Below are 14,838 nucleotides of genomic sequence, written 5' to 3'. Positions count from 1 at the left end.
TCATTTGATCAAATAGCGGCAGGTCCTGCCTTCTGGGGTTCTTCTTCCAGGGGTCCATGTCACTGCCTGCCTGACATGGACTATTGCCATTGTTTGTCCACCAGAGGGCTCCTCTCCGGATCCAGAAGACAACTGACAATGGCCCGTGGGGAGTCAAGGAGACTGGCTGGCCAAGTCATGCCAGTATGGGGCTCATAATGACTGATATTTGGCATATGGTTGGCTGGTTAATTGGATATTGGGCCACGTCACTTTATAGCTGTTTTTAGGATAACATGTGCCTTTCGTTAGGGTTTTTATATTTGGTGTGGCTATATTTAGGACATATTTGTATTAGTAGAGTTTACACTTTTCCATATATCTGGTTTTGATATTATTTGTGTATATATGTTATTGCGGACAACTTGTGAGGGATTGTTTGTTGTTTGCTTTACATTGGTCTCTTGTCCTGCACACTCAGCGGTGCTGGTTCTGGTGGCATAGTTACAAAACAAGACTTATATTATCTTATGGACACAGACCTAAAGGTTCTATCCAAAAGAAGCTTTTGGGTGTAGTTGGGCTTTATCCTTGTTTAACAACAGTATAAAGAGCAATGATATGCAGTTAGTAAAGCTGGCCATACACGTTCAATTTCCCCATCCACAGCCAGTGGCCATGACTTTCGGAATGCCACTGGCTGTGGATGGGCAATCCTGTCAGGCCAACAATTTTTCACATGGCTCCTTCAATTTATTCAATTGAAGTTTGTCAAGCCAGGTGGTGTCAACAGAGCCACCCACGGTTTTAGAAATCCCAACAGTGTATGACCAGCTTAACACAGAGTAACCAATATCTCCAGAAGAACAATGAAAGATGACATCCTATTGGCTGCTAGGAGTCACAGTACTGTTGACATTGGACAATGTTTTATTAAATAAGGACAACAGTGTTAAACTGCGAGTACATCCACGTGAACACACATCTATGGGCTGTGAGACTTCTGCTGTGATGTTATAAATGAATATTGGATACCATTTTAAAAGACTATTTTACCTGAGACGAAGAAACAGCGATATGATGGAACTTGCCGCGACCCAGCTGTGGAATAGCTCTCACAAAGAAGAACTTTCTGCCATCTTTGGAGAAGATAGGCTGTTCATTCTAGTATATAGAGAAGATGGAAGACTTAGCATTCATGAGACTGAAATCAATAGTCTAATGGTTCAGCAAAGCACTTGAAGCTGAAGGTGTATAAAAAACAACTGTGCAGTGTTAACTGTTATTACTATTATTATTATTAGATTAAAATCTGGTATTGCGGGCTTCTATTCAAACATACTTACACACTGTGAGCGCAGCCATAGTTACTGTAGTTACAAGCTTTTCTGCTGCTTGCATAGAGGCCTTAAAGAAACGTGATCATGTCATGTAATCTCTTTTATGTGATCTGCAACATTTGGGCACAGTGCTGTTGGCAAAAACACATATGATTTTCTGTATAGGAACCCACAATCTCTGTTATCTATCCCTAACACTTAAAACTTACACTTATTCTACTTTCCAAAATCAGCCCTTAACATTTAACTTAATCTTTAATACTTAAAGTGTATGTAAACCTAACAGTGCATTTCTCTTATTTGGCCATTTTGGTCCATTAAATATAACTTTGAAAGCAATTTGTTATATCTGTTTGATAAGTGCAAACAAATCCTGTTGATCCTGCCCAACATCTTGTGAGCTGATACTTTTCCTTGCTTTTTGCCTGTGCTGACTGATACCAATTACATTGTTCTCAGCTATCTCTAAGAATTGCAGAACCCCCTTGTTTTATGGACAATATAAAAAGGGTGGGAACTCTTTTGTTTTTGTTGTCCTGATACAGAAGGGTGAATGAGTGTTGTCATATTAGGACAGGACGTGTTATTGGCAGAATCACCAGGAAGAAAAGATTTAAAAAAGAACTAATGCAACCACCAACTCTAAGGACTGGTAAGATGTAATATACGTTGTAGTACATTTTTGTTTTTGAATGTAGATATGCTTTATAGTTAACTCCAAAAGTAACCCTGAACATAAACCTGGATCACATATAACAAGCATACCACTTATCCCTTAACATAATTTACTTAAATTAATCCTTTACAAGTAACCCAATCCTGGAATTTAACTCCTTCCACCCTAAACCTAACCCTTAAAGCAACACTCTGGGCAAAATGTTTATTAACCCTTGCTGTAGAGGCTGCAGTGCCTCAAATCATCTCTGAATTGGTGCTGACACTGTCCTTCCTTCTGGAGGGTGGCTACTTTTGTTCCCCATGGTCCCTGTGTATGTTGTAAAGTAGCCATCGTTCCAAGCTCACTCCTGTGATGGACTACAATCTCAATACAAATGAGTAAACTAAACATGAGACTGAAGTCCATTATGGGAGCGAGCTTCCAGTGGTGGGGAACAAAAGTAGCCACTAGGCTACTAGGTCCACTAACCACTAGGTCACTGTGCTGCCTGTAATTGTTCTGACATTAATGTAAATGCATATAAAAAGCTGTGTTTCATATCAGAAAGGATCTACCAGAAAATAAATGAAACTGATTATGTGTGATTGTTAAAGAAAGACAATAGTATCATGTAATGTGTACCTCTCAGATAGTCATTAGTGATTTCATCTGACAGATACTAACCGAAACTATAATCTTCTGTTGCACAGCCTTTAAACATCATGTGATGCAGTATGGTGGGGGAGCTCATTTTAAAGTGTATCTAAACTCAAAAACAATATTGCAGCTTACCATTCTTCAAATGTGGTGGATGAGTATGTTTTCTTTTATCAGGCTATGCTTTCTTTATTTTGACCTGGTGATCCTGCCAGTAACACACTTTCTGTCCTAGCGTGACAACACTCATTCACTGTGCTGTATCTGTGGGGGAGCAGTGCTGCCACCCAAGCACAGGACTACAGAACACCTCCACTTATACCATGGAGAAAGGTGTTCTGTAGTCCACCAAGAGAGACAGGAACAATGCTAACAGATAAAAGTACAGTGCAGACAGAGAAGACAGGAAGTTATCAATTCTCAAGATTCCTGGCAGGAGCAACGGGCATTTTTGGCACTTATTGAACAAATATAACAAAATGCATTAAACAGTAGAAGGTAGGTGTTCTGTAGTCTCTAGGCAGGACTAATAATACTGCTTGAGAGAACACTGCAGCATGAACAGAACAACACTGGGTTCCTAGCAGGCTCAACATGTATTTTGTGGCCCTTTTTTGAACAGATATAACAAAACACATTCAATATTATATGTAGCAGACCAAAAGGGAGCAAATAAGAACAGTTCATTGTAGGGTTTACAGCAATCTTTCCACAAGCTGTGCTGAATTTAGTACCAAAAAAAAAAAAAGATTATGTGCACCTATGTGTAAGAAATGTGCATATAGACAAGTCGCTGAAATATTTTACCTACCAAATAATTGTAACATATCAATGTAACCACTGCTATTCCGTTAGTAGCAATGATTGCATTTATATGCTCATTCACTCCAGTAGCCTCTAGTATTGTAACGTTGAATCTCGTTACTAGGGATGTTCAGATACCAAGTACCAGACTCTGTACAAGCTCCAGGACTAGACTAGAGAAAAATTCAAAAGTTAGGAGGCAGCTATCATTTTTAAAGGAGTATACGGAGCTCCTGGGGTTTCTGCATCTCTGTTTTAATGTATGATTTTAAAAATAAATATTAAAGGGATGCACCGATACCATTTTTTCAAGCACAATTACTGATACCTGCCCAAGAAATCACAGATACAAGTACTGATACATTATTGTTTATTGTCATGTGGCAGTTTTTCTAAAACAATACAGACTAATGATCTCAGGACAGTGGTGGAGCGCCAGAGCAAGGTCCCAGCTGCAACCTCTGCAACCCTGGTAGATCTCATGAAAATGCCAAGTATCGGCACTGGTATCTGAACATCCCTACTCCTTACTAACATGTATTATATCCTATAATCCCCAGCTCCATCTAGTGGTCATTATGCTGTATTTTCCTAGTTCACTCTGTCTTGTATGAATATGCCTATTGAAGAACATTGGACCAGAAGAGAATGTATATTAAGAACATTTGTTTTTGCTCCATTCTTGCAACAGCTGGTTAACTCGCTCAGCAGGAATGTACCTGCAGTTTCACTGGATAAATAAGCTATGCAATTTGTTTTATAAACAGACCCCTTAGTGTGCATAATTATTCTGTAGAATCTATATTAAAGCCTGTGTACATGGCATTAGTTTGACTAAGAACTGCTTTTCTCTCTGTACAAGTCAATAGAAATGCAAAAGCAGTGTCCTTCCTTCTGGAGGGTGGCTACTTTTGTTCCCCATGGTCCCTGTGTATGTTGTAAAGTAGCCATCGTTCCAAGCTCACTCCTGTGATGGACTACAATCTCAATACAAATGAGTAAACTAAACATGAGACTGAAGTCCATTATGGGAGCGAGCTTCCAGTGGTGGGGAACAAAAGTAGCCACTAGGCTACTAGGTCCACTAACCACTAGGTCACTGTGCTGCCTGTAATTGTTCTGACATTAATGTAAATGCATATAAAAAGCTGTGTTTCATATCAGAAAGGATCTACCAGAAAATAAATGAAACTGATTATGTGTGATTGTTAAAGAAAGACAATAGTATCATGTAATGTGTACCTCTCAGATAGTCATTAGTGATTTCATCTGACAGATACTAACCGAAACTATAATCTTCTGTTGCACAGCCTTTAAACATCATGTGATGCAGTATGGTGGGGGAGCTCATTTTAAAGTGTATCTAAACTCAAAAACAATATTGCAGCTTACCATTCTTCAAATGTGGTGGATGAGTATGTTTTCTTTTATCAGGCTATGCTTTCTTTATTTTGACCTGGTGATCCTGCCAGTAACACACTTTCTGTCCTAGCGTGACAACACTCATTCACTGTGCTGTATCTGTGGGGGAGCAGTGCTGCCACCCAAGCACAGGACTACAGAACACCTCCACTTATACCATGGAGAAAGGTGTTCTGTAGTCCACCAAGAGAGACAGGAACAATGCTAACAGATAAAAGTACAGTGCAGACAGAGAAGACAGGAAGTTATCAATTCTCAAGATTCCTGGCAGGAGCAACGGGCATTTTTGGCACTTATTGAACAAATATAACAAAATGCATTAAACAGTAGAAGGTAGGTGTTCTGTAGTCTCTAGGCAGGACTAATAATACTGCTTGAGAGAACACTGCAGCATGAACAGAACAACACTGGGTTCCTAGCAGGCTCAACATGTATTTTGTGGCCCTTTTTTGAACAGATATAACAAAACACATTCAATATTATATGTAGCAGACCAAAAGGGAGCAAATAAGAACAGTTCATTGTAGGGTTTACAGCAATCTTTCCACAAGCTGTGCTGAATTTAGTACCAAAAAAAAAAAAAGATTATGTGCACCTATGTGTAAGAAATGTGCATATAGACAAGTCGCTGAAATATTTTACCTACCAAATAATTGTAACATATCAATGTAACCACTGCTATTCCGTTAGTAGCAATGATTGCATTTATATGCTCATTCACTCCAGTAGCCTCTAGTATTGTAACGTTGAATCTCGTTACTAGGGATGTTCAGATACCAAGTACCAGACTCTGTACAAGCTCCAGGACTAGACTAGAGAAAAATTCAAAAGTTAGGAGGCAGCTATCATTTTTAAAGGAGTATACGGAGCTCCTGGGGTTTCTGCATCTCTGTTTTAATGTATGATTTTAAAAAATAAATATAAATAAAGGGATGCACCGATACCATTTTTTCAAGCACAATTACTGATACCTGCCCAAGAAATCACAGATACAAGTACTGATACATTATTGTTTATTGTCATGTGGCAGTTTTTCTAAAACAATACAGACTAATGATCTCAGGACAGTGGTGGAGCGCCAGAGCAAGGTCCCAGCTGCAACCTCTGCAACCCTGGTAGATCTCATGAAAATGCCAAGTATCGGCACTGGTATCTGAACATCCCTACTCCTTACTAACATGTATTATATCCTATAATCCCCAGCTCCATCTAGTGGTCATTATGCTGTATTTTCCTAGTTCACTCTGTCTTGTATGAATATGCCTATTGAAGAACATTGGACCAGAAGAGAATGTATATTAAGAACATTTGTTTTTGCTCCATTCTTGCAACAGCTGGTTAACTCGCTCAGCAGGAATGTACCTGCAGTTTCACTGGATAAATAAGCTATGCAATTTGTTTTATAAACAGACCCCTTAGTGTGCATAATTATTCTGTAGAATCTATATTAAAGCCTGTGTACATGGCATTAGTTTGACTAAGAACTGCTTTTCTCTCTGTACAAGTCAATAGAAATGCAAAAGCAGCTCAGAAAAATATTAGAAGCAGGTCAGAAGAAGTAAAAACCAATTTCAAATGCAAGCCGTAAGCACAGATACTGTAAGTCTGTTGCATTTTCCTAAGCCCTTGGCTGTGTAGTGGTTAAAAGTTGTTTTCCTTTAACTTTTATTCACATAAGGGACCATATAGCTGCATATAGAGTTCCCTTTCTGTGCTTTGCCTTGTGTTCAATTTGTTGGCCATTTTTTATATTTAGAACTGTATGTTTTATGAATCTAACATTTTAATTGAAAAGAGCATCAAGTTTCAGTTATATATTTAATTGCAGCCTTTGTAAATGAAATATAGTGTCAATGATAAGTACATTTAAACAACATTATCAAATAATAAAAAAAACCTGCAAAATGTAAAAGTGATCTTTTTACCTGCCGATGTAACCAGGCCTCACTTTCATCTTCATGTTTCTGAAAAAACAAACAAACAGATTTTCTTAGCGTTCCTTACAAACCAGCTGTATTGGTGGTGTAGAGTTTATTTATGAGGATTCCCCCTGTGCAGGTGTAAGTGGTGACACCGGTGGATCCCACTCTTGTCACCGGAGTTCAAGGTGAGGAGAAGGGAGGATGTGCTTTATTTAAATATGGCTACCTGTGGGAGAGGAGGACACTGGGAACCACATGGACCCCAAAATGAACAGGTGAGAGATCCAGTGGACCTCTTTAAAAGTTCAATCAACAGTGGCATGAATCAGATATTCTCTCTACTGAAGCAAAGGTCAAACACCATTACACTGATCTACTGGTGGAATACATTTCCTGTTATGTGTTCATCGCTATTGGGTATTTCTTGGGGCTCTGGTGGTGAATCAAGAAGGGGGTAGTATGAGGAAGTGCCTACAGTGTCTCCTGTGCAGCAAGCATTTACGTTGCCTTGTATGGGTAAAGTAAATATAAATTTTTTTGGAACTCATAGAGGAAAACAGTTATAGCCTATACTAGCAAAAAATGATGCCTGTTGGTGCACATGAGAAATTGGGATGGTTTATTAAGAAGAGAGTTACAGTGATAAGGGCAGGAATGGGTGAGGGAGAGAAGTGTAGTGAGGGTAGCGGCAGGTGGGCAGGGATGAGTGGTGAGGACAGGTTTGGATGGTGGGTATGGGAAAGAATGGTGAGAATGTGTGTAAAATGGGGGTTGTGCATCAAAGTGGTAAGAGGGAGGGTCAAGTGGATAAGAGGATCGAGTTGTAAAGGAAGGAGACCTAGTGTGGGTGGAGTAGCAGAGTGGTGAGAGCAAAAGGGGTGGCATGTGTGGGGTAAAGTGTTAAGCGTGCAAGGGCAGCAGAGTGTTGAGGGGGGCAGGGGAAAATGGTGAGAGCAGGGGTAGGTGGGTGGGCATGTGACAGAGTGGTATAGTGGGCAGAGTTTTGAAAGTGTGTGGGTGTGTGTGTGGGTGGGTGGGGTCAGTAGAGTGGTAAACAGGAGGAATACATTTCCCAAACCTCTACATGCCAACAGGAGAGAGGGCAGACATAAGAAGTGCTGGCATTAGTTCATTGGGCATGCGAGAGTGAGGTAGACTTCTGCACTTCCAAAAGGATCCCCCTGCATGTGCAGTAAACATTGCTTATGTGTGCACACTCTAGTGCAGAGGTGGTCAGACTGAGGCCCTTGAGCTGTGGTTAAACTACAAATTCCATCATGCATCTGTCAAGTCTGGGAGTCAAGCCTGTGGCTGTGAGAATCTTGCAATGCCTCATGGGATTTGTAGTTCCACAACAGCTGGAAGGCCAGAGTTTACCTCCCCTGTTTTAGTGTCAACCTTGGGACCACAAGATGTGGTTTCACTCCCAGGCTTCCAAAAGTCTGCCAATCCCAGAAATGTTTGTTAGTGGGTGCTCTGTCCTACTACTACAGCACTGGAATTTGATTGTACATTTCTGACATCACCTATGCAATCCTGTGCAAGCACGGTAGCAGTACAGACTGGATACCACCACACATGCATGGGATTCACCACCATATTTGCATGGGGAAAAATAAGTAGAGAATATCAGCATCATAATATGCAATGTATGCAGAGGCGGGTGACAACGCTACCTGGCTGCCGTTCTGACAGGGCAAACTAGGCGGCTGCGAGGTCCTCGGGAACGCGAGGCCTAAGGCGACCGCCTAATTTGCCTAATTAAAGAGCCGCCTCTGAATGTATGTCCACCCACCATCTTGATAGACAAAACCCTGATGCCATCTTAGAGAAGTCCTGGGGAAATGTTCATCTTTAAAACTTGTGCTTTGTAAGTACAATTTTTTGTAACCATTTTGTATATCTAATCATCTAATCTAATACTTTCCAACATTTGAATTATGTTCCATAGAAGCTGTCATCACAGTTCCAGGCATTTGCATTTTACTTTTCACAGTGGGCTGTATGGAATCACATGAGGTGGGTAAAAGGCAGGGATTACATAAATACAGCAGGGTACACCTTTTTTTCAACAGTTTGTGATCTCATTCTCAGAGATTATGTAAGTGCAGTGCAGTATAGTAATCATCATTAAGAGATCCTGCCAATGATGATATTAAATCAAACAGGTAGCCGCTCTCTGCATTATACTTATGATAAGTGCTTACAGGCTAAATGTAAACAAAGCATTGCTTGCACTGCCACAGGCCTTTCATGATGGCTTTCAAAGCACATGGAATGAAAAGGCATAGGCAAGAGGTTTTATTTGCAAAGTTACTCAGTATCCTTGCTATATCCTTGCTATATAAGAACTAATGCATTTCAAAAGTACAGATTTCCTTTAATGTATGTTTAAGCAAACACATATCTGCAATAGATAAGCACTTAGTACTAGCTCAAGGTTTATTATATCCAATGCAAGTCATCATGTCTTGAGGAAATAGAAAATGTCTCAGTGCAAATAATTATTGTCAAAATGGAAACGGCTGAGGATGTCCAAAAAGGGGAAAATAAAAAGAATAAAAAGCAGGACATTTGAAATGTAAATAAATCAGACACAATGTTTCAAATGAAATGACTGCACAAGCAATTAAAAGACAACAAAGCATCAAAAACTGGAACAGTATTGAATCAGTAGAACACATAATAAATAACATTAATTACAGTGTAACAAGGCTGCTTTTTTTACTTCTATTGTAGCTACATCCGGTATCAGACTTGAGACATCTCAGGAATCAGAAAGTCTCTGCACTGAAAGCTGAACTCCTAGCAAACAACCAAATATTTCTTTGAAATACGTATATGGGAACTGCTTTATGTGCCAAAGGGTGTTCCTTTATCCAACATAAACATACAGCAGATTCCAAATGGCCTTCCCGCTCCCACTGTTTACTGTAGATTGGATCACAAGGAAGCCGATATCGTTAGCTGCATTTTTTATGTTTACTTAAAGGGTATCTATGGTCAAAATGTAAAACTAAATCAGTATTTCTGTATTGAATTTCCATAGGTTCTATCCCACTCCTAATAACCATATCAATCTAGAAGCTTATAAACGTACTTATTGAAGCTGTCCATTGGATGTACTTCCTCAATGCACTCGGCCCTGTGAATATGCACTCTCAGAGAGCTTGCCTTCTGAACTGCAACTCAGCACCTGAACTTTGCACAATGTAATATTGTCATTGCTTGCTGGAAGCAATGCATGATGTGATATGTAGTCTGGAGAAATAGAGATTGCATCACATCAAGCAGCAGGAAAAGAGAAGCAAAGCACGCTGGGAATCCTGAAAGTTGTTGCAAGTAATGAGCAGACAGAAGGCAGCACTCACTATGCAAAATGTTTGTTTTTTCAAGTACGTTTTAATTACATTATCAAAACCAACTACAGTTTGTATTCCTGTAACAGTGCTGATGTTCTAACAGGAGAGTAAATCAGTGTTTTGTTTAGACTCAGAAAGTCTAATAGAACTTCAGGTTTAAATTCGTATCTCCCCGTTAGGTAGAGTTCCCCTAATTTTCTTTCCTTTGTGCCACAAGGACAGGAAGTGGTGGGATATCTCTTGGATAGTAGAGTGAGGAGGGGTTAGAACACCTGTCAGGTTTTTTTATTTTGCTCTTGGGACCTTCCTGTCCCAGTGACAACGGCACCTGCTCATTTCTTGTCCTGTGTCAGTGGTGTATTTTGGTTTTGTGCTGCTAAACTCGGGCACCTCTCTAATCTAAATTTGCCCCACCCCTTCCTGTTTAAGACATTTTGCATAACCTGTCAGCACCCAGGCTGTATCCAGCTTCTGACAGGTTGCGCTTTTAGCGTAGTGGGAAAGCCCGCTGTGCATTTTACTTATCCTGTCAGAAGCTGGATACAGCGAGAGCCTGTTTAAATAGTAGCAGGCGTGCCCTGTATCATTTGGGTAAGGATATATTTTTTTCTCTTAATGGCAGGTGAGACTCTGCCTCACTGGTTTTGGGGCTGCATTTTTTGCCTCCCCCCTGGAAAGTGCTGCCCGAGACAAATGCCTAGTTTGCCTTGTGGTACATACTCCTCTGTCTGGTGTCACAGGAATATGAAGTGAGGGCACTGATAGCAAAAAAAAACAGTGATAGAATTTCGAAATCTAACCCAATACGAAACAAACTTTTCTTTTATTTATAAAATGTTTTACAAAAGACTTTTATAATGTTATTTTTGAACCTAAACGTATCCATATTTACAAGGCTCTGGGCCTGGGCATCATGTGATTGCATTCCTCGAAGAGTTATAAAAAGACAGAAACATATGATAGAATGTCTTTATATCGTCTACCAAAGCGATAAGACATTATTTGTTGGTTTCTGTGATGGCAGAACGATATAGCTGAGGCCGTGTCCTCTCTAGATCTGGCACGATTCTCCTCTGTAAGCCGAGCTCTGCGGCTTCTGTACCCACGCTGCAGACGTGCTTTGAGTTAGAAGCATAAATGATTGTTGTCTACCTGCATCACATCTCTGCACACGCTGACATTGCCGAGTTCACTGAAGGCATCCAATTTAACGTTTCCAGTATTTGTGATGCATTCAGGGAACACAATGCTGCCAATATGATCTGAAATAACTCAAAGCCAACCTGCGCTTGGGATTCAGAGAGCCAAATGCCCTCGCTCGGTTTAATCTATATAGCCTAAAATTCCGGAAAGAGGTTTAATAGGAAAACTATGAAATAAAAAAGGTTGCAAAACATGGGGTTAATGTTGGAATGTATAAAGAATACATTCCTCTGCATGGAGCTAGTGACTAGCCCAAAGTGTGTCTGTGCAATATGTTAATAGGAATAATACTTAAAGGGTAACTGTACTAGTAACAAAGATGCATCAATAGACATGAGCTGCTTTGCAAACAATAAAAAGTTCTTTTTGAGAGACGACCACAGTTGATGCTCCAATTAGGAGAGCACAAATGTGTCCACAAGCACATATCTTCATAGGCCAACCCTAAGCACCAATGCTCTACTATTAGAGAGGGAATAAATCACATGCACCTCCATACCGGGTACACCCAGTGGTGGAATGGAGCAGGTAGGGAGCAAAGAAAAGGTGAATATGTGCTGCTGGGGAGAGGAGCATTGGAGCAAACCTGCTTTGCCCTAAGTTTATAAAGATGTTTGCAAGCTGGCCGACAGCTGCCTGATACTGACTGATATATTTGTGTGATACAACACTTAGGGCCAATTCACACCAGCCACTGCCCTAAATGCACGGTGGCTGGTGTGGGTTGCCTGACACAGTGCCGATGTGTTGATCCTGGAGCATTGCACTGTGTTTTTTTTAAAACTTTTGGTAGAACTTAATTGAAATGTCACAAGAGACATTTCATTCACTTCTACGGGCACATTGAGTTGCGTGGCAGTTGTTCTGCGTCGTATCCTCCTGAACTGAAAAAAAATTATGACATTTTTTTTGCTTCGCACACAACCATGTTCCCATCGCAACCCGGTGGTATGAACCGAGCCCATTGCCTTGTCTTGCTTGGGGCTGCACTGCAAGAATGGCCAGCCCAGCCCCAGCGCATCTGGTGTGACTCTGCCCTTAGGGCTCATTCAACGCAAATGTAAAAACTAGGGTTGCACAGATACCAAGTACAGTACTCGGTACAAGTACGAGTACATGTACCGATACTTTTGAGCTCCAAGACTACACTAGAGAAAAATTCAAAAATTAGGAGGCAGCTGCCATTTGTAAGGAGCACACAGAGCTCCTGGGATTTGCACATCTCTGTTTTAATGTATGATTTTGTTTTGATAAATATAAAAAAAGGGATGCACAGATACCAGTTTTGCGAGTACGAGTACTGGTACTTGCCGAGTTCTTACAAGTACGAGTACTGATACATTTTTGTTTATTGTCATGTGACAGTTTTTCTAAAACAATACAGACTAATGATTTCAGGACAGTGGTGGAGCGCCAGAGCCCAGTCCCAGCTGCAACCGCTGCAACCCTGGTAGTTCTCATGAAAATGCCAAGTATCGGCACTGGTACTCGAAAAGTATCTGTGCATCCCTAGTAAAAACAAAATAATAAACAATGAAAGGGTTGTGACAGCATTCATGGATACAGTGGTAGAAAGATGACACGCACCCGTTTAAAGGAATAGCTTTAGTTATTGCAGAGTAGAAAGCTGCAGCAACAATGCAGTGGATTCATGCGGCTGGATTCATAGGTGAATGCTGATTGTTGTTGCGGCAGAGCCTGTATAAAGCAATGACACCTGTGAATCCAGCCGCAGGAATACGGATATAAAGGGTATAAAGAGACCCTGTCACCAAAATCTAATATGCTAAGTTCTTTCTTGCAGTCTTTTTCTTTTTCATACACAATTTTTATTGCCAGCAAATGCGACTACTTCAGAAGAGTTCATCCTCTAGCAAAGACACTCAATGTGCCTTTTAACTTGCTAGAAAATTTGACCCCTCCAGGAGAGTCAATATCTTAGCAAAACCCCCTCCCTCCCTGAATATCTTAGCCCTCTTCATGGAGTATCTATCATCTGTGCTAACCCAGCCCCTCCCCTCCCCTCCCAGCATAACCTTTTCTGTAACCGTTGAGGAGGATAGAAGTGAAATATTACCGGGTGTCACTTGAGTGACAGCTCTGAGTCTGCTGGGGCTGTTGACATCACATCTAAAATGGCAGCACTCAGCAGAAGTCTCAGAATACCACAAGGGAGGTATTTAAAAAAGAACTCTGGGCAAAGTTTTTATTAACTCTTGCAGTGGGCTCTACACCATGCTCTGCGATGGTTAACGGCTCGTTTTGGTCTAGAGAGGAACATTACAAAGTTATACTCACCAGAACCTCTGAGCAAGCTGGCTGTGACAGGGCTCTCTCCACTCTCCCTCCTCCTAGGCTGCAGTGTCAGAATGTACCTTGACATCCGCACTTCCTATACACTGTGTTTAGAATATGATGACTCATGGACCTTAAGGTGGCCATACACTGTACAACCATCGCAAGACCTTAGTCTTGCGATGGTTGTAAAGTGATTAAAAAAACGTACGATCTGCCCATCTTGGACAGGCAGATCGCACTCTCGATCATCGCAGCCTGAGGGGCGAGCTTCCGATGACCGCAATGCTGAAAGGGCAGTGTGCGCGTGCGCACACCTGCCCGTTCGGCATTTGTCTCCCGAGCACTGTTCAAACCAGCCGAAAATCGTACGATTCTCGGCTGGTTTTCTACCATGCTCCTTAGACAAAAGATGTGCGACCGTACAGTAGTAACGGTCGCACGTCTTCGTTCACACTGTTCGATTCTCGTACGATCGCGGGATTTCCCGCAATTCTCGTACGAGAATCGAGCAGTGTATGGGCACCGGTCTTGCGATGGTTGTACAGTGTATGGCCACCTTTAGACTGCTGGAGCAGAGGGGAAGCAAGGCTGGAAGGACAGGTCTAAAGAGAAAGCCGACTCAGAGGAGCAGGTGAGTATATTTGTATTACTGCTCCCGAGACCAAAGCGGGCAGTTAACCCTTGAATTGCTGGGGTAGCGCCACTGAAAGGGTTAATAAAAATGTTGCCTGGGGGACTTCTTTAAATAACATGCTTAAAATAGGTTAAATGCACATATAATCTCATAGGAAGATGGTTGTTAAAATGATTGCTCCGGTGACAGGGTCTCTTTGACTAATTCCAAGAGTTAGCTCAATGGTTGAATTCATCAACTCACTGAAGCCTTTAAAAGAAAATGACACCAAAGCAGGGAGGCAAAGGAGTCATTTTTACAAGCAATGTGCTTGTCCCTGTTGGGACTCTGTTTAAACTTGTAGAGCCGACTGTCGGCTTTACAACAGAAGCGATCCTGGCGACTTAACCTTTCGCCAGATCGCTTCTGCGTCCCGAAGAAGGGGCCGGACGCCCCCGCCGTGCTTCTTGGGCTCCGTTGCCCCTCCTACGGGCCCGGGACCGGCGATCTTTGTGTCCGCGGGGAGCTGGGGAGGAGGTCGATGAACTTCCGTTCATCGATCCCCTCCCCGTTCTATGGG

The 14,838-nt window shown here is 41.5% G+C and overlaps 1 protein-coding gene across 4 annotated transcripts in view; it reads right to left on the bottom strand.

The window, feature by feature from the left end:
- Positions 1-14,838, bottom strand: part of DPP6 (dipeptidyl peptidase like 6) — a 1,045,284-nt gene that overhangs the window by 58,942 nt on the left and 971,504 nt on the right. For all 4 annotated transcript variants that reach the window (XM_018553126.1, XM_018553123.1, XM_018553124.1 and 1 more), the window contains exons 12-13: positions 6,786-6,824; positions 1,036-1,143 (exon numbers count right to left, since the gene is read on the bottom strand). In XM_018553126.1, the coding sequence (XP_018408628.1) occupies positions 1,036-1,143; positions 6,786-6,824 (147 nt within the window). The remainder of the gene's footprint in view (positions 1-1,035; positions 1,144-6,785; positions 6,825-14,838) is intronic.

This window comes from Nanorana parkeri, unplaced genomic scaffold, assembly GCF_000935625.1.
Source record: "Nanorana parkeri isolate BGI_ZX_2015 unplaced genomic scaffold, ASM93562v1 scaffold110, whole genome shotgun sequence".
NCBI lineage: Eukaryota > Metazoa > Chordata > Amphibia > Anura > Dicroglossidae > Nanorana > Nanorana parkeri.
Note: the sequence above shows the minus strand (reverse complement) of the source record. Positions and strands in the feature narration are given on the sequence as shown.